Source organism: Protopterus annectens, chromosome 10.part0 (genome assembly GCF_019279795.1).
Source record: "Protopterus annectens isolate FY-2018-M chromosome 10.part0, PAN1.0, whole genome shotgun sequence".
Taxonomy (NCBI): domain Eukaryota; kingdom Metazoa; phylum Chordata; order Ceratodontiformes; family Protopteridae; genus Protopterus; species Protopterus annectens.
The window spans coordinates 361,470,882-361,491,233 of NC_056744.1; the positions used below are offsets into that span (position 1 = coordinate 361,470,882).

The window sequence follows — 20,352 nt, forward strand, 5'->3', positions numbered from 1 at the left end:
AGAATATCAACTTCCACACATTCACTCTCAACTTCAAAGTAATACTAAACTCCTCAGAACTCAGCTGTTTGCAACTAATCAGAAACTGCTCCGTTCTTCAAACATCATCCAAATCTCAGACCACAACTGTATTATAGAACCAACCTCTTTCTTCAAATATTCTGGCATTTGTCTAGAATAGATCAAACCCTCAATTTTCAATTACTCATCATAAAGAAAAAAAAACATAGAAATTCTACTCCCTTGTCTTTTGGGCTAACAAAATCTCTCCTGCCTTAGTAAACAAGCTAGAACTGCTGCTTGAAAAAGGGTCCTATTATCCCAACTAAAGTGCAGACTTCCTATCAATGCAGCAGGCTGCAAAAAAAAGCAAAGCACAATGGACATATAGTTAATAAACACGACAAGCCACAGCCAATAAAATTTGCCATTTCATTTCTAAATCTCCCTCCAGGAAACATCACTGCCTCACCTTACTCAAAGCAAACTGGTTACCCATGCCAAACAGATCTGCCCTCATCAATCCAGCTCTTTATACAAATACATTTGGAACTATATTCTTAACTCCTCAGCAACTAACTTAGTGGAAAAGACATGCTTCTGCAACCTCATGATTTATCAATCAACCTCCAGTCTCCCCCCCAGAACTATCAATTTAAACCAGACAAAACATGCCTGCTCTATTACAGCCTCCTCAATTTGGCAATTTCTCCTCTCCTGCATAAAAGACAAAGTTATACCCCAAAATTCTGTCAACATGGGTATGTGCGCAGACGTGTACACACACACACACACACACACACACACACACACACACACACACACACACACACACACAAAAACTACAGAAAACTTTTCCAGAAACATCCTAATGCACATAATCTCCTTTAATCTCCTCATTCACATCCTCCACGGTTTATGCCCCCAATGGAAACTCCTTTTAAATAAGATTGGAAATTTATACATATTCCACTTTCTTAACAAAATTAACCCTTATGTTTTGCACTGGCTGCTATTAACATTGTGTTATCTAGATGTCAGAGACCTGCAAGGCAGAAAACGCAAGCAACCACCGCACCACAGCACAAACCACGAGACACATAGCTCACACAGTGTGCCACACAACCAAAGCTGCTAAGGCAAAACAGCTTACAAATAGTAAGGCACACTGATGTCCCACTCACCAGGTTGAATAAGGAGAAGGTAATGGTCAGCTACCTTTCGGGAGCCAGGATACGCCACATAACGCACGCACTCAAAGTCACTCCACAACAGGTACAGATATGACTCGGTCATTGACCATGTTGGTGTGAATGACCTGAGATGCACCTCCCTGGACTACATGAAAAGAGACATGGAGAAGCTCTCAGATCATGTGGTCCTGGAGGGTATGACCCTAGCCCTGAGTAGCATCTTGCCATCACTCAGAATGATACCACAGTACAAACAAAATATGACTGACTTCAATAATTGGACATGTTTCTGGTGTCATTTTAAGGGAATCCAGTGTCTGCCTGGGATGACATGATCGACAGACTATGATTCTTTGCCAGAGATGGCCTGCATCTGTCGCCCCTGGAATTCCGTATACTGGCCAAGGCTCTTGCCACCACTATAGTGGCTTTTATTTGACAATGTCCAGAAGACTAAAATACCACCATAACAGCTACAAGCAAATGTAATCTGAGGGTTATGCTACTCAATGCTAGACGTCTAAATCTCAAGATGCACTCGTTCAAAGCACTCCTTAAAATGAACACTGACATCTGTGTAGTAATGGAGACCTGGTTCAAGGCACCTGAAAGCACTCCTGCGCTACCAGGCTATAACTCAAACCACACCTTTCGGCCCCAAAACATGGACTGAAGCCCTAAAAAGGCGGTGGTGTCTCCATATTCATAAAGGATATACACACCTCCAGGTTAGTAGCTCAACATAACGCATCAGAGATACTCCAGGTACAACTAACACTAGGGAAGACTGCAGTCCAGGTTGTTGCCTTTTACAGATCCCCCAACATGTCCCAAGACTCCCACTCCACATTCCTACACAGCCTGGAAAATATTCAGGTCCAACCCAACACACTCATACTGGGTGACTTTAACTACCCCACCATTAACTGGGAAAACTATTCAAGTACAAAGACACTTGCTCAACGTTTCCTTGAATTCATTAATTCCAGTGCCCTGGACCAGCTCATTCTTACCCCCACTATGGGTAGCAACATCTTCGATCAGATTATTACTAATATGGGCGACCATTGCTCTACACCAATTGTCAACTCCTCCCTGGTCAGATCTGACCACAAGATAGTCACCATGGATATCCACATCCCCACCCATACTCCCCCCCCCCCCTGCACAGGTAACCACCATGAAAAACTTTTCCAAAGCTAACTTTGGGCTTCTTAAAACGGAGGTGACTAACTTCATGACGCCCATGCAAATGGAGAATAAATGCAGGACTGCTGAATCATACTCCAATGCACTGTACGAACATGTACACAAATGCATGGAACGGGCCATTCCCAATAGAACTAAGACGCTCCTCCTCCAAAAAAAAGGAAGCCAATCTGGTGATTCCCTGCTATAAGTAAACACTGCAACAGAAGGAAGAAACTGTTGCAGAACAAGGCGAAGTCCCAAGACTGGAAAAAGTTCCTTGTTAGCCTCAACAAAAAGCTGAGATCCCTCATAAAATCCTGTAAAGCTAGCTACAAAAACAAAATTGCAGCAGATACTAAAGATAACCACAAGGCCTTCTATAGTTATGTCAAAAATTTGCAAGGCAATGCTCAGATCTGCTCTGAGCTACTACACAATGGTAACTCCCATACTGAGCCAACAGAGATTGCCAATATACTGGCCGACAGATTCAATGCCAACTTTACCCCCTCTCACCCCCCTAAAGGGTCAATCGCAATACCTGAGGAATGCCTAGTATCCAATATTACAGCTGCACAGGTTAAAATCGCACTGTCCAAGGCAAAGAATACAGCTTCCATGGGACATGACAATATCCCTGGCTGTGTTCTAAATGAATTGCAAAATGAACTGGCACCACACCTGTGTGCCCTGTTCAATCACAGCCTCACTTCAGGCTTTGCCCCCACCAAATGGCACACTTTACAGTCATACCACTCCACAAAGGGGGTGCGACTACAGATTCTGGGAACTACCAACCCATTAGCCTGATGAGTCTGGTATGTAAGGCTATGGAGCGCATCATCATGGACCTAATAAATAGGGACATAGGGAAACTCCAGACTCTAGACCCCAAGCAGTTTGGATTTGTTAAGGGTAGATCATGTCTGCTCAACCTGGTAGACTTCTTCGAGTCTGTCAATGGAGCTGTGGATGAAGGCAAGGTAGTTCACACAGCCTACCTCAATCTGGCCAAGGCCTTTGATACAATTCCTCACTCAGGAATCATAGATAAACTCACTAAACTAGGCGTCAACCCCCTATGTCACAAGGTGGGTTGCAAAGTGGCTTACTGATAGAACCCACACTGTGAATGTAGCGGACTCCAAGTCAGACTACTGTCCAGTCACGAGTGGAGTCCCACAGGCTTTGGTCCCGGGTCCCTCTCCTGTTTAGCATCTACTTTTCTGAAGTCCAGGCCAAAACCAAGGGACTCTGGCTGACCAAGTTTGTAGACAATTGCAAACTGGTAGCCATTATTAGTTCTCCAAATTATGCTGACATTCTAAAGTAAGGCCTCATGGAGACCAATGACTGGTGTTAGAACCATGGCCTTAAACTCAAAGCCATAAAAATGCATCGTCATTACATTTGGGAATAACACAGTACCCATGAAATACCATATCAATGGTAGCCCACTGAACACCGAAGGTGTTATAAGGGATCTGGGAACACAAGTGGATAGCAACCTCTCCTTTGACATTCACATCGCTACTGTGGTCAGAAAATCCTTCTATGTGGCACATCTCATTACAAAGGGTTGTGCATCCAGGAATAAAGAGGTCATTGTCTCCCTCTACTCTTCCCTCATTAGACCAATTATCAAGTACAATGCCCCATTTGGCATGTACCTCACTAGACATGTGCAACAACTACAAAGATCACAAAAATACCTCACTAAAAGGATCCTAGGCCTTAAACACTTGCCCTATGTGGAAAGACTAAAAAACTACAGCTTTTCTTGGTATCATATCGTCTACTTAGAGGCAATCTCTGTTTGACCTACAAAGCCATGTCAGACCTACCACTGTTAGATATGCTACATCTAAAGAAATCCCAATCCCTCCATGCTACACGTTCCAGAGACCTCAACCTCATTACCACAATCAAAAGAACTTGCTGGAGGGACAGGTTCCTAACCCAGAGACTACCCATGCTTTGGAATAGACTTCCCTTACACATCAAGCGGAGCACCTTGCTGGCCCCTCTTCAAAAGAAATCTTGACGAGTGGATGGGAAATAGAAACTTCACCCCGGTGATCATTTCAGTGGCCCTGCTGGACAGAGGCAGTGGGAAATAATGTCAGGCAGCCTGTTGCCAGGGAATCCTTTGGGCTAGGCTTGTAAGGGCTCCTGGGCCATTAGCCTAGTACACTCTTATGAACCTATGTCCATGGTTCTTTGTCTTGATATGCTTTCTTACATAGTTTGTAATTTCTACTTTTCATCTCATTTGTCATTCATATTTTATTCTTAATGTTTCATTTGTGATGCAACTCACACAAGCTGTGGCTCTAAATGGTTAGCTTTGATCAGTAAACTATCCTGGCAAACAAACAAAAATATTCTATATACACTATTTGAAAGTAAAATATTTGGAACCAAATCACCTCTACTTTTAAAATGCTACCCAAATACAAAGCAAATCAAACTTGAACTACTTTCACTATTCCGCTTAAAACAATGCCAGCCTGTAGAAATAACCACCCAAACCACAGTCCCGATAAACCTCCCCACAATACACATACTAGCATCACTTCATCTCACACTAACACATCAGCTCATGGCAACAAACATAGGATCAACACACAGCATTACCCCAGGTCTTAGATTATTCAATTTGAATGCACACAGCCTTTGCAACAAAGTTGATGAACTGCATCTCTAGACAACTACACACTTACCTGATACATTTGTTGTTACTGAAACTAGCTAAACATGAGGAGATCCACAAGGATCCCCAGCCAAGAATCAAACTGGAGTACCTCTTGCTGTGAGGCGACAATGCTAAAATACAGGAATATTATCCTACTTAGAGTGATCTCTACACTATCCTATGCCATCACATAGGTTAAATAAATAAATATTTAACCTAGTTAGAATCTATCCAAATTAAATAAAGGTGCATTCTTAGAAACCATACAACAATGCACGTGGAGTGCAATAAAAACCTCTCACAAGAATGAAAATATCAAGCCATTTCACCGAATCATACCTTAAGATTCTCTTTCATCAACCCTTTGTGGAAAAAGAAAGTAAAATGCAAATCTTGTCTCCTGGATGATCCTCAAAACAAAGCAATTTATGGCAAAAAGGGACAAGGAATGAACACACGTCAAACTCAGAAAAGCAATTCCAAAGCTCCTGATAGTCAACATATTTGTCTTAATCCCAAATAATTTTGGATAAGAAAAGTACAGTTGCACAAGTAAACTTAACCATAACAGTAGGTGTCTAAATGATCACAGCTGCAGTAGGTTTAGCAGGGTTCAGGCACCTAGGCAGCGAGACATTTCCCTGTGGTACATTTGGCTGGGGACACATGGCTGAAGTGGCATTCAGTTGCAGAGAAATATGGCTGTTTGCAAATTCCCTGTGGGGAAAAAAGAATGAGTTGCCATCCCCCACAACTTCAATAACCAAATGCACAACAGAAAAACAATGCCCATGGTCCCCCCCAAGGGAATATGAGACAGCAGGCAATCTGGCAGTCAACAGCAGCAGGTTGGTCAGAGGGCATGTCAGTGGCAGTAAAAATACAGTGCACAATGGGCAGTGCCTTTATAATTGTCATGTGTGGACCACTACCCCCTTCACAGTGTCTAGGCAACATTATCTAAAATGCATACTGGAGCATAAACGTGACTACAGTAGCCTGCAGGATATACTCCATGCTGTTGCACACTTCTACATGTTGTAGTTGTTACAGAAGTATGTACTGCACACTGAGTACAACACTCATTACTACTTCTGCCTCCATGCAATTGGTCATTAAAGCTGTGAGCATGGCAGTGTGTGCTTTCTTTCCCACAGAGATTTGGCAAACAGCCATACTTCCCTGCAGCTGAATGTCACTTCAGCCAAATGTACCATAAGGAAATGTCTGGCTGCCTGGGTGCCTGAACCTGCTTTAGCAATATAGGTTGTATCCTGCTAAGGACAGTACAGCCAGCTTCCAAAGCTTCAAGGACACCTTCCATGCACCCAAACACTTAGTTCAAGCTGAGCAGAAGAAAGAGTGGTTTGGATGCCAAGCCCTTTTGAGTTTTCATGCCCACTGAGAGAGGCAAGCTAAAACTCTGATAAATACACCAAATGGGGTGGGTCTGGGGTAAAGGAAGAGAACATCTGCTGCGGAAATGATCATTCAAACCTCTACTGTTAACTTTTCTTACACAACTGTACTATGTTCTTCATACTGATCACTGCAGTAGCCTTTGCTACACCGGTAGACTAACATAGCTTATACTGACTGGGAGAAGGAAGGAGGAGGGTCCAGGAGTCCCTGAAGAATGGTCCTATCAAATCCTGTTCTAGACCTGAAGATGGAATCTTAATTTGTAGTGCTCTGTAAAGTAATGTACAGAGGACCAAGCTGCTGCTCCTGGAATACTTCACAGTACAACTCTTTCTAAAAATCCACTGATGAATCCAAGGCCCTGGTGGAATAAGCCTCACACCTACCTACAATTGACTTGCTGTTGTGGGAATAATACAAGGTCATAGCATGAGACAACTATTTGGAAATACTGACCTCTGACATAGGTTGTCTCCACTTCTTACCTTCACAAGAAATTAACTGATAGTTTCATAGTTTCATAGTATACTACTAGGCTATCTGCCCTAGGGCATTTGTAAGCCTAGCCATAGTGATGTGGCTTTTGCCACCCCATGAAGTGGTATAAAAATGTACAGAATAAAATTAGAATACTGTGCCTCTGTCTAGTAGTGACACAATGAAGGTTCCCTTATATAATAGAATTAGTTTAAAGTGCCCCTGTCTAGCAGTGACACAGATGTGACCCCTGGGGTAAACTTACGATCTCCCATCCACTCATCAAGATTTCTCTTGAAGAGAGTCAGTGAGGGGCTCTGCCTAATACGAACTGGGATCCTGTTCCAAAGCATGGGAAGCCTCTGGGTTATGAATCTATCCCTCCAGCATGCCCTATTCATACTTGTGCCGAGGTTTAAGTCTTTAGCTCTCGTGGTCCTGATGGATTTGGATCTTTTGAGGTGGAGCATGTCCATTAGATCCTGATTGGACATGGCCTTGTACGTCAGGCAGAGATCACCTCTGAGCAGGCGGTATGCTACTGAATAGAGCTGAAGTTTCTTTAGTCTGGCAGAATAAGACATATGTTGGAGACCCTTGATCCTCTTGGTGAGGTACTTTTGTGGTCTCTCCAGCTGTTGCAAATGCCGGGTGAGGTACATACCAAATGGGGCACTGTACTCAATCATGGGTCTGATGAGGGAGGAGTATAGGGGTACAATGACATCCCTGGATCTGGATGTGAATCCCCTCATGATGAGGTGTGCAAGGTAGAATGTTTTTCTAACCACTTTGGCAACGTGGGTGTCAAATGAGAGGTCGCTGTCGACCTGGGTCCCTAGGTCTCTGATTACTTTTTCCGTACTCAGTGGGTTGCTGTCTATGTGATAATTTGTGGGTACTTTGTTTTTCCCAAAGGGGATGACTATACATTTTTTGGCATTTAGTTTAAGGCCGTGACTCCGGCACCAGTTGTCCGTTTCTGTGAGGCCTTTTTGTAAGATGCATGTGTCCGCTGGTGTATTGACTATGGCGCCTAGTTTGCAGTCATGTGCGAACTTTGTCAGCCACAACCCTCCCATGTTTGCTTTAACATTTGAGAAATAAATGCCGAACAAGAGGGGTCCCAGGACAGATCCCTGTGGGACACCACTTGTGACTGGCTTTGAGTCTGACATTGCTCCAGCGATTTTAACTTTATGGGTTCTGTCCTTTAGCCAGTTTGCAACCCATCTAGTGACATAAGGGTTTACGTTTAAGCTGTTGAGCTTATCTATGATGCCTGAGTGGGGTATTGTGTCGAAGGCCTTAGCCAAGTCCAGGTAGACTGTATGGACTGCTTTGCCCTCATCAATGGCTCTAGTGACTGTTTCGAAAAAGTCAACCAGGATCTGCCCTTTACAAAGCCGAACTGGGTGGGGTCAAGTGTCTGTAGGTCCCCTATGTCTCTGTTTATGAGTTCCATAATGATTCTTTCCATAGCTTTGCAGACCAGGCTGATTAGTTTCCAGGGTCTGTAGAGGTACCCCCTTTGTGGAGTGGGACCACTGTTGCTGTACGCCACTGTTCAGGTACATATCCTGAAGTAAGGCTAAGGTTAAATAGCATTTTTATGTGTGGGTTTAGCTCCTCTTGGAGTTCATGTAACACGCAACCCGGGATACCGTCAGGTCCCATTGATGGTGTGTTTTTAGCTTTGTTTAGGGCGGTTCTCACTTGGACATCTGAGATGACAGGGAAATTACATTCAGCTGGGATAAGTATTTCGTCTTTTGGGGGTGAGGGAGGGGAGAAATTTCCACTGAACCTGTCAGCCAGAATGTTGGCAATATCTGTGGGTTCAGTGTATTTTTTGTTGTTGTGAACTAACTCTGAGCATATCTGAGGGTTTCCGCCCAAGTCTCTAACATAGCTGAAGAAGGCTTTGTGGTTATCTTTAGTGTCCTTAGCGATTTTTCTCTCAAAGTTGGCCTTGGATGTTTTTATGAGAGAACGTAGTTTTCTGCTAATGTTGATCAGAGATGTCTTCCCTTCATGGGATTTTGCTCTGACATGCAGTTGCTTCCTTTTGTTATACAATTTGTTAATGGCTGAGATCAGGGATCCTAAAAGATTCTGTTCTGTCAAGATAGCATCCAAATTGTCTGTGGATATCCACAGTGTGCAGTATACTTTCTCCCTCATTTGAGACTCTGGAAAGGAGACAGGAAGATGGATAGGCTGGATCAAAGTAAACTCAGACACCACGTTAGGCATAACTGAAGGATTAGTTCTTAAGGAAACCCTTTGTGAAAAAGAGAAAAGTTTGAGCCATCATAAAAGCCTGCAACTTAGACACTCTTCTTATAGAGGACAGAGCAATCAACAACATTGTTTCTTGTATTAAAGAACCTCAAGCCAGCTTGATGAACTGGTTCAAATGGAGCAAGAGTTAAATTTCCTAACACAAAATTAAGATTCCAAGGAAAACCACCTGTTTCGTACCTGGTTTGGTAAGCAATACCACATCTGAAAACATTTTCACATGAGGTTGCACTGAAAAAGGGGGATCCATGAGCAGACATGCTGAAATGGCTGACACATATACCTTCAGTAAGACAGGCTGGAGGACACTAACTGACATGAATAATGTAGAATGAAAGAACCACCAGCCATGAAAGGGTCCAGGGTTTTTGTCTTCGCATAAAGCAGAAACATTTTCCCTTTACTAATATATGACTTTCTAGTAGAAGGTTTTCCTTCTTCTTTCAGTATCTGCTGCACATCCTCAGAAAACAAGATCCTAAAAGGCATTAAGAATCTATCATCCAGGCAGTTACTTGCAGTCGTTTGGGGTTGGGATGCATCAGTCGCCCCTGTCTTCTGTGATAGGTCCAATATGTAAAGAAGCTTGTAGTAACTGCCCTTGACCATTTCCACTAGAAAGAACTGTTGTTGCCTGAGTCAGAAGGAAGTCACCATAATGAACTTTGGAGAATCCTTCTGAATCTTCAGAATGACCATGTATATTAATAGAAAGCATAGAAAAGTATACAGGAATATTCCTGTTCAAGGGGAAAAAAGCATCTGCTTTCTAGGCCTTCTTGCATGGAGCCCTGGAACAAAATGTTGCTAACTGTTTGTTGTGAATGGATGGAAAATATCCCCACAGCTGATTCAGTTTATGGAAGACTCCTTGATTCAGTTTCCATTAATAAATTTGTCCTTGCCCTGCTTATCTTGCTGACCACAAAAAAAAAAAAAGCTCTGATGATATATAAGATGCCTATAGAGTAAGACTGTGTTGAAAAGCCTGGGCTAATATGGCTAGTCTGCAAAAACGGTAGGATCTGGTCCCCCCTGTTTATGTACCACATCACCATGGTGCTGCCTGTAACCACTTATAATCCTGCGACCACAGACGATTGTTGAGAGCATTTATAGGTGCCAAAATCTCTTTTACTTTTGTGTTTCAATCTGTCTTTTCTGTTCCAAAAACCCTACACTTTAATCACCACAGACACAGCTTCCCAAACAATGTCTGAAGCAGCTGCTGTCACAGACTGTGCTGGAGCAGGAAAGGAAAATGGAGGCCCTTGATTCTGATAAAATTGCTCTCTACCAAAGAATCTCTCGATTCACATACCTCAAAACTAGAATCTGGAAGATTATGGGATGTTGATGTTGCGGCCATACAAATTTTAGGCTTCACTGAATGTTTTCGTGTAGAGTCGTGGAAGAGGAATCATCAGAATCATAGATGCCATGTGATCTAGAATCCTGAGAAATTCCCTTGCTAAAACAGCAGTCAAAGTGAAAAAACAAAGAACCAGGTATAGACACAGACTTAAGTTTTCTTGTAGAAGAAAAGCTTTTTGAGATGAAGTATCTAGGAAACACTTCAGGAAAACAAGCATATGAGGAGATAAAACAAGACTTTTGTATGTTCTCTTAGGCCCCCTGTCTGTCTGTTTTACCCAAGTGAGAGAATCCTGACACTTTGATAAAGGCTCTGCAAATATAAACAAGTTGTCGAAATATGGAAAAATATGAACACCTTTAAGTCTACAGTAGGCTACCACTGGAGATAGGCACTTTGTAATACCCTTGGAGCAGTGGAAAGTCCAAACGGAAATGCAGAGAACTGAAAGTGTGATCTAGCAGATACACACAAAAAAAAACTTTAAAAAAGTCTGAAATATGGAGATATAAGAATATGATAAGCATCTTTTAAACCTAAGGTTGCAAGAAAACTCAGATGGTAAATGAGAAGTGGCACGTTGTGAAAAGCTAACATTTTGAACTTGGGCAGTAACGCAAACTCGTTTAGAAATTAAAGATCCAGAACTGGTCTCCTTGAATCTTCTTTCTTTAGCACCGAAACATTCTTGAATAAAACTCTTCTCCTAGCTGAGGAGGAGGGACAACTTCTATCATCCTCTGAGGGTACAGATGCTGGATGACAAGAGGGAAAATGAGAAGTTTGGTCTAGCAGATGGGGGAGAATCACTTGGAAAAAGGATACATCTCCCATCATGATGAATGACTTTCAGAACTCATTCGTGCAAAACTACTACTTTCAAAGACAGAAACAGAGGTTCAGATTTTCTGGAAGGATTAAAGGCTTGTCAGGGTAGGAAAGGGGTGGGGAGTCCTGCAGATAGTCATTCAGACTTGTTAGACCGTGCTTTATTCTTGGGAGGGGGTTCCTCCACTCTTCTTAGAACCTCCCTGTCATTACTTTTTAAAAGTCTGTTTACAGGTAACTTGCTGTGTCTGCTTGCTTTGCTTTTTTTTCTACAAGGATGTAGAGGTAGCATTAAACCCCTTGACAAACTTAGAAAAAAGAAGGTTGAAAATCTGCGAAATTCCTGAACCAACATACCCCTCTCATCACACTTTATCAGGATCTCTGCATGATCTCGGATGGTCCATAAAATGCCTCTCTTTTCTAGGGGATAATTCCCATTTTCAGCTTTAACTTTCTCAGAAAGGTTTTGACTAGCGGCCAAGTAAACCTCCCCCTGCCATTTCCAGTACACCTCCCCTACCATTTCCAGATGCAGCAGCCATGAAGTGGCATCAGCCAATTTTAAAGCCTGGGTCACCATTCAAGACACTGAAGCAATAAAGTTACACAAAGATCAATAAGGTTACACAAAAATCTTTGTTCCTCAAACGAGGGAACAGATGCCATAAGGCTCCTCATGCATAAACTTTAACACATGAGTTTGACAACTGAGAATTCTAAAAATACATGTTGCAGAACAATATGCTTTTTCCCAAATGTATCAAAATTTTCCCATCCTTGTCAGAAAGGGAAGGATTGGTATTAACCAGATGTTTAACAGCAGTTGGATTTACTAGATGAATACATGCTGGTTCTGAATTGGGGTTTGACTATACAAATGTACAAGACTGAGGAACTTTATACCCCAAACTAACTTGTGTTTTTTTAATTAGAAATTGGCCAAGTCACATCCAAAGCAGTAAGTATTAGTTGTAAGGGAGCTGGTATAAAGTTGATCCACTCAAGGTTCATTTAACCTGGGAAAACTCATGACATCAAACCTAAGTTGCAATTTTAGTTCACAATTTTATAAATGTTCATCTAATATGCTCCATTAATTCAGTTTTAAAATTGAAATATTTTAATGCAGAATGTGTTTTTAACTGCATTAGAGGATGTGTTTTTTAGTGGATGAATGTCATCACATGACTTTTTAATGATACCTTTATAATTGATGGTTTGTATTGGACTGTAGTTCTGGTGAAGTTCCATGGTGAATAAGGAATGAAAGTGCTAAACTACCACTAAAGTCTCTTGCACTGCCGTGGCCATTGTCACTTGCGCTTCACTGCAGTTTATTACTGTTCTCTGTTATATGATACAAATGTCATACAAATTATGTTTTCTTCTGGAACTTGTCATTAAATGGGCCGAGCCAAACAGCGTTAACCTGGCCAACATAAGGCAGACAGATAGGGTACGTAAGTAAATAATGCCTTACTATACCAATACTGTCTTCAGTTTTCCATTAAAAAGAGGCATGCTGACAATGTCACTGATGACATCTTCTCATAGCCTTCATTAGTCATGATATGGGAAGTCTGAGGGGGTACACTAGACATACAAGCTATTTTTTATGTTACCTCTAGACCACAGCAACAGGTGAAAATGTTTTGTCAAAGTTCCCACCCAGAGCATGAAACTCCTCACCACAAGAGATATGGAAACAGCTAAAATGAAGTACATTAAAAAACAGCAACTTTATTTTCACAAGAACGAATACAAGTGCAAACGTTTCCACACATGCTGAGGACTCTATCATGGAGCTATCTCAATCCAGCAGAGGCCTCCTTCCTTCTACATCAAATAAACTAATTGGGCAAAACATTTTACGATATGCATAATAACTGCCAGCAGCGGCTGTTAATTTTTAGATTCCGTAAATTGCTTGTAATATCTTATATGCAGTGCACCACCACTGTATGGTAACTACCTCTGCTTTCTGCATTTGCACTGTATTCACATCAAAATATAAATTTTTCTCTACATTAATATGTTACACTCATGGTACTGTACATTTGAGACTGGTTACTCTATGTGAAATCTGTAACTGCCTATGTGGCTGAAATGACATGACACTCGGTATGGTTTCTGTCCGGGCCACAGTGCTCAATCACACTGACAAACACTGCGGCAACATCCTTATCACTGTTACCTTGTTATTAGACTTTTCTGAAGTCTTTGAATGTCATGGATCATCACAATTTTCATCCAGAAATTTCAAAACAAAGGCTGCAAGACAAATGTAATACAGAGACTGCCTGCTATTTAGAAAACAGAACCCAAGGAGTAGCTTGGCAAAACTGTCACTTGCATGGTTTCATATCAAGCACTGGAATACTAAAGAGGCATTACAACATTTAGACTTATTCCAGTGTGTACAAATGACATGCATCATCATATATAAGATTTGAAACTAATATATTATGCTAACAACTCAACAACAGTACAGCTATACTTCTTGTACGATTGCAGCAGTTAATTACATCTCTTGTTAGCTGGCTGCATGACTCTAAACTTACCAACGAGAAAAAAAAACTCCTGAATTCTGGAAAAAGGACAACACTACACCCACGCACCAACTTCAAATCAATGACACATGCACTGCAACTGTTGAGTAATACCAAGCATCAAGGAGTATTAAATGATACACAAATGCAAATAAAATTAATAAATAAATTATCTTTCGCCACCAATGTTGTCACCACAGAAAAAGACCAAAATAAAAAGTAAGGTGCCCCCTACAGAACAAACAAACACTTATCCTAATCCAATAGATTCACACTTGCTAATACATCATTTATGCCAAAATTCTTTGTGGCTGCAATGCTCTTAGCAACCTCAACACATCCATCAGTGTACTGCATCTCCAATACAGCCTACTGGTAATACTGTGGTATTCTTGGCAAGTTGCAATGGATATACTGACCTTCATACATATGTTACTATATAAAAATCAGTGTTCTGCCCTCACTTTTTAAAATTTATGGTACACTACCTATAGGACATTCAGGTTCAATAACAATCTTGCCATCTTCATGAACAAAGAATCATCATCAAGCTTTGAGTGACATGCTACCTGCTAACTACAAAGAATTTTAAAAAAGGAAATTAAAAATATTGACATCTAGCTAACATGCTACAGTAGAAAAACAGACTGTCAGTTTGCTATAATGGACTCCCCCTGCATTTTAGGAATGTGTCAGCTGATACCAAAATTACTGAAGCCCAATTATGCAAACACAGCATGCCAAACAGTTTACAGTAAACAGACATTGTTCCTCTCCATGTGGCCATGGTTTTCCCACATGAGAAAAATGCTGTATTTTAGGTGAACTGAAATGGTTTTCAGAGGACTGCATTCATATAAATGAGCTTCGCAGACTTTGTGATTGATGAGTTATAACATGATTTCTGCATTTCAGTTCTCTTACCCTAACAGCACAAAATAAACTGCACTAATGTAACTGACAAACGCACAACCATATACAAAATATGGAAGCACCACCTTTGTTTTGGAACATTATTACAATAAGCCAAGCCAAAATATACAGTAATAGGATTTGAATGAATATTCCAGTCATAATAATGTATGAAAAAAAAATGACCAAAATACTTTACAATCCTGTGAAATGCAATTAAAAGTCAATAATGCACACCAAGAAGTGGCCTGCTACTCCTGTGAGACCAAGTTAAAAAAATGAAGGTGAAACTTGAAAATAGGACAGTACTTCAAGGTAGCACACAGCTAGGTTGTAGCCAATTTGATTATTAAATGTCTGCTTGCCATCTGCATACACACAACAGACAGAAGGTAGAAAAGAGAGATGGAGTGATGCTGTGTGTTTATTGGGGGGGGGCACATTTTTGCCTGCACTATAATCATATGTATTATAATTACCTGCCATTCTGCAGATGATAATCACTGAAGAAATCTGGACTTACTGCTCCATTTGAGCTCAGCAACCCATCTGAAACAACAAAACAAAACAATAAAAAAATCTTGAGTGATTGGTTTATTTCATTCACTTCAAGCTAAACTATTGCAAGTCAAAGCCTAGTGGATCCACAAAAAACCTGAAACAAAGGTTATATTCTTACCATAGCATTAGCTCTGAATAAGGTCCATTCTTATCAACCAACAAGACTAAAACTGCAGGCCTTTAGTCAGCTAAACATCTGATACTTTCCCAGGCTACAAAAGCCCCTCCACCCTCTACCCGTACCGCTACTCTGACAACCAGCTCCTTCTCCAGTTTTTTATGTTGCAGTGTACTAAGGTGGATCAGAAAGAAAGGGTGGGAGAAAGGAAAGTGGGTATGCTGATGAACATCAATCTGCATATACAGATCTAATGTTATAGTAATTATGTGACTGTCTTATCTGAGATGAGACGACCCACTCTCTTCAATCAACAGAGTCCCAAGCTTATTATCCTCCTGGCTTATCATCTTCAGAGGAACACACTCCTACTAACTGGGCCTGAAGAAAGGATTAAATCGCATTCAAATTTCTCGTTAAGCTACCAAGTGAATCCTATGTAGCTGTTCTGTAGATATCATCCATGGATACACTCTTGGAAAAAGGCTCAAAAGTAACCGATGCTCTGTATGAATGAACTTGTAGGTGTAGAAGACAAAATGTTTATTGCAGCAGAATGTAATATAATCAACTAAATACTTGGATAAAGTAATTATGAAACTTTTAGCACTCAATTTCTTTTTACAAAAAAGGCATAGTTTTCGATCTGTTCTGATAGATGTGGTCTACCCACATAAAATACAAACTGCCTGAGTGCATCCATAAAACATAACAAATATTTATAATAAAAACCACCATATGGCCATGTATATCCAAAAGTGAAAACATAACAAAATAAAAAAACTCTCACGCCTTGGGTACAAAAGCCTCCAAAGAGTAAAAACATACAAAAAAGACGCATCTTATATACATCACATTTTTCACTTTTGGATATTTGGTGTTTTTATTTTATTTGTTTACTTTGTGGTTGCCGTGAATATTCTGCATGGCCACTGATCCTTCTCACTTTCTACAGTGAATATTTTGTGATGAAAGGACTGATTTTACACAACGTATGATGGAGAACTATATTTTGCAGTCCAGTGAATGTGGTAGCGAATGAACTGGTTCTTGAGGGGGTGAGACAATACTTAAACCTTGGGATAAATATGAAGAAGAGAGGAATAAAAGAAAGAATAATCCTTTACTACAGAATGGTCAATGTACTGTTACTAGTTTATCCCCTGAATTGCAAGGAAAAAGACGTTATGTAATCAGCTCTGAGATCCACTTACACTTATAACCCGACCTGCTAACATACTTGTGACCTATACTTACAGCTGGTAGGCTGAACATGCACCAAAGGTCCGGGGGAAGGAGGGAGGGATGGTTGAAGACAAATGAAGTACTACTCAGATGGAACATTATAGTGAGTACATAACTTCTTTACCTGGCGTAGTTTACTTCATTTGATCTTCAACCTGTGGGACAGAGTCCCCAGCTACTAAACTCCTGGGTGACCCTCATGGAAGGATATTCCTGAGCAACGCAGAGCCAAAGGATGCTCTCTCCTTCTAGATGTCAAAATGGGAGATAAACACATGAGATGAGGACCAAGTAGCTGCTGAGCAAATGTCATCTAAAGACACCCTAGACCATAAAGCTGCAGATGTAGCCATGAACCTAGTGGAATGAGCTTTAACCTGACCTGGAAGAGACATGCCTTTGTCCTTGTAGACCTGCAGGATGCACGAAGAAATCCATCTAGCTATCATGACCTTGGAAATAGGTTTGCCCAAAAACAATTGATCAGATTTACGAAAATTTTTTGTCCTGTGTGAACAGAATCGTAACTGTCTGTGAACATCCAACATGTGTAGTTTTGCATTCCATCCTGTTGGTAAAATTGGGAAAGAACACAGGAAAATTTACAGTCTGATTGATATTGACTGGTGATGCCACCATATGAAGAAAGGATGGACTGGTTCAAAGGGAAACTATCTTTATGAAAAATCATGTACGGGAATTTGATGGACAAGGCCTGTAATTCCGAAACCCTCCTAGCAGAGGTAATAGCCACCAGAAATGCTGTTTTCCACAAAAGAAATTTTAGATCAACAGTAGTGGCAGGCAAGAAAGGCGGGGCGACCAGAGCTTGGAGAACCATAGTAAGGTCCCACGGGGGGGACAGGATCTTTGACCGGGGGGGGGGGGGATAGTAAAAAGGTGCTTTTGATAAAGGCTTTACACAGTCTAGAAGATGCCAAGGATGCAGAATTCTTGCCCACATGAAAATGAGAAATGGCAGCCAACTGAACTTTGACAGTACAAGAACTAGCTCTGTGCTAGAAAGTATCAGCTAGGAAATCAAGAATAGCAGAAATAGGAGCCGTGAAAGGATCTAAACTCCTCTGAGAGGCCCAGAAGGAAAAACGTTTCCACTTGCTGCGATAAATCTTTCTGGCTGAAGACTTATGAGCAGCTACCAAAAGAGACTTAACTGAGGAGGAAAGTCTGGGATTCCTAGCAATCACGGGAACTGGAGCAGCCAAGCCGTGAGCTTCATGCTGTCCAGATTCGGATGAGACACCCCCAATGGGTGTGAAATCAGATCCTGAAAGGGATCTAGGATCCAAGGTGGAGCCAGAAGGTGAGACCAAAGGAAGGGAAACCATACCTGGTGAGGCTAGAATGGGACAATGAGGATCACCTTGTTCCCCAGTTGACAAGCTTTCTGCAGAAACTTCAGGATGAGAGGGACTGGAGGGTAAGCATACAGAAGACTGGGAGGCCAAGCATGAACTAGAGTGTCTCTGGGGGACTCCCCCAGTGGGGGTTCAGAGTGAAAAACCTGCTGCACTTTGTGTTGGAAGGAGATGCGAAGAGATCACAGCAAGGTTGACCCCACTTGCTGAAGACTGTTCTGCTACTGACAGATTCAGAGACCATCTGTAAGGTATCAGAATGGTCTGACTTAGCCTGTCTGCTAGAATGTTGGACCATCCAGGAATGTGCGTTGCGATAAGAAAGTGACCAGTGGAGATCGCTCATTCCCACACTCTCATGGCCTCGTGACAAAGGGGATAAGATCTGTTCCCTCCCTGTTTGTTGATGTACCAGACTACAGACATGTTGTCTGACTGAATAGCAATCAAGGCATGAAGGGCCTGCAACGCTAGAAGGACCGCCCTCATCTCTAGGACACTGATATGCAGACTGGTCTCTATGGGGGACCACAGGCCTTGGACTGTCCTGCCTGAACAATGCCCCACCACCCGAGTTGGGAGGCATCCATGGTCCCTGTGGCTTGGGCTGGGGCTGGAACGAAGGGTTGTCCCTCCAAAATGTCCGAAGAGCTAATCCACCATAGGAGGGATGACCGACACACTTGACTTAGGTGGATAGGATAGGTTAGTGGTAAATCCAACAGGGACCACTGAACCGCCAAGGTCCACTGAAGAATCCGCATGTGTAGTCGGCCACATGGGAGGAGAGTTATGGTCACCACCATCGAGTCTAGGGCCCTCAATACAGATTCCACTGTTGGGAGATGAGAATGGTAAATTAGGGAGAAGTGCATCCTGAGGTTCTGAACTCTCTCTGAGGTCAGGAACACTTTGCCTTGGAGTGTGTCTATCCTAGCACCAAAGTAGTCTATCACCTGTACAGGCTCTAGTAGTGATCTGGATGTGTTGATTGAGATATCCAAACTCAGGTCAAGTGTCAGAAAGTAGTCCCTGGTTTGGGAAAGTAGACGCCTGGTGGGAGCAGTGAAGAGCCAATTGTCCAGGTACAGATGGACCTGAATACCCTGAAGCCTCAGGTGAGCCACTACCACTGCCATCACTTTGGTAAACACCCTGGGGGCTGCGGTGAGACCAAAGAGTAGGGCTCGAAATTGGTAATGACTGGCCCCTAGCCAGAAGTGGAGGAACCTCCTGGAGCTTCTGTGCATTTTTATGTGATAGTAAGCATCCTGAAGATCTAATGAGCACATCCAGTCACTCTCTTGCAGGTATGGCATGATGGACTGTAGTGTGACCATCCGGAACTTTTCTTTGGCCACTGACAGGTTCAGGGTAGAGAGGTCCAGAATGGGCCTCAAGTCCCCTGTTTTCTTTAGCACCAAAAAAAAAAAAAACTGGACTCTCATGCCGCTGGGTGCAAGGACAATTGGAGGCTAGTGTCCCCGGGTCTGATGCGAGAATCGGAGCCGGACCCAAAATGGCCGGAGCTCCGAGAGAGGAAACCTGGCCCAACAATGTCAGGGCCAATGGTAAAGGTCCCACTCCCTCGGATCTGACCCCAAGGCTCTGGCTCCAAGAGCAGCTCGGATTCAAACTGGTCAGATCAGAGATGCTCCAGGCAGCTGCCGGCATCGAGGACGTGAGGACCGTCGGCACAGATGCCCTGACCAAGGCCAACCTTGGATCCGAGAACTCCAAAGCCGAAGGTTGAATTGGGGAAGGAGTAATAGTCTGAAAAAAGGGAAGCGAGCTGCCCCCTCCTGAGGGAGGGGGGGCTGGCAAGACCTCCATCTGAATCTGCAAATGGATAAAGAGCCTCATCATTTTAACCAGATCCATGTCCGAGAGAGACCGAGTGGACTGAGACGAGGCCACACACTTTGACCTGGCTCATCAGGGAGCTGAGGCCCATGAGACTGGGCGTGCCTCCTACGGCTCTGCAGAGAACCTCGGAAATTGGAGCCGAGGGGAGTCACAGATCCGAGGAGATTTACTGGGTGACAAGAGGTCAGGAGACCTCTTCCTCTTCTCTTTCGTCCTCGACTTTCACTCCTGCTC

General features: G+C 42.4%; 1 protein-coding gene across 1 annotated transcript in view; it reads right to left on the reverse strand.

Annotated features, from left to right (window-relative positions):
• KIFAP3 (kinesin associated protein 3) overlaps positions 1-20,352 on the reverse strand; it is a gene marked incomplete in the record, with an annotated part of 1,467,647 nt that overhangs the window by 273,629 nt on the left and 1,173,666 nt on the right. The window contains 1 exon segment of the mRNA XM_044085270.1: positions 15,429-15,498. Coding sequence (XP_043941205.1) covers positions 15,429-15,498 — 70 coding nt within the window.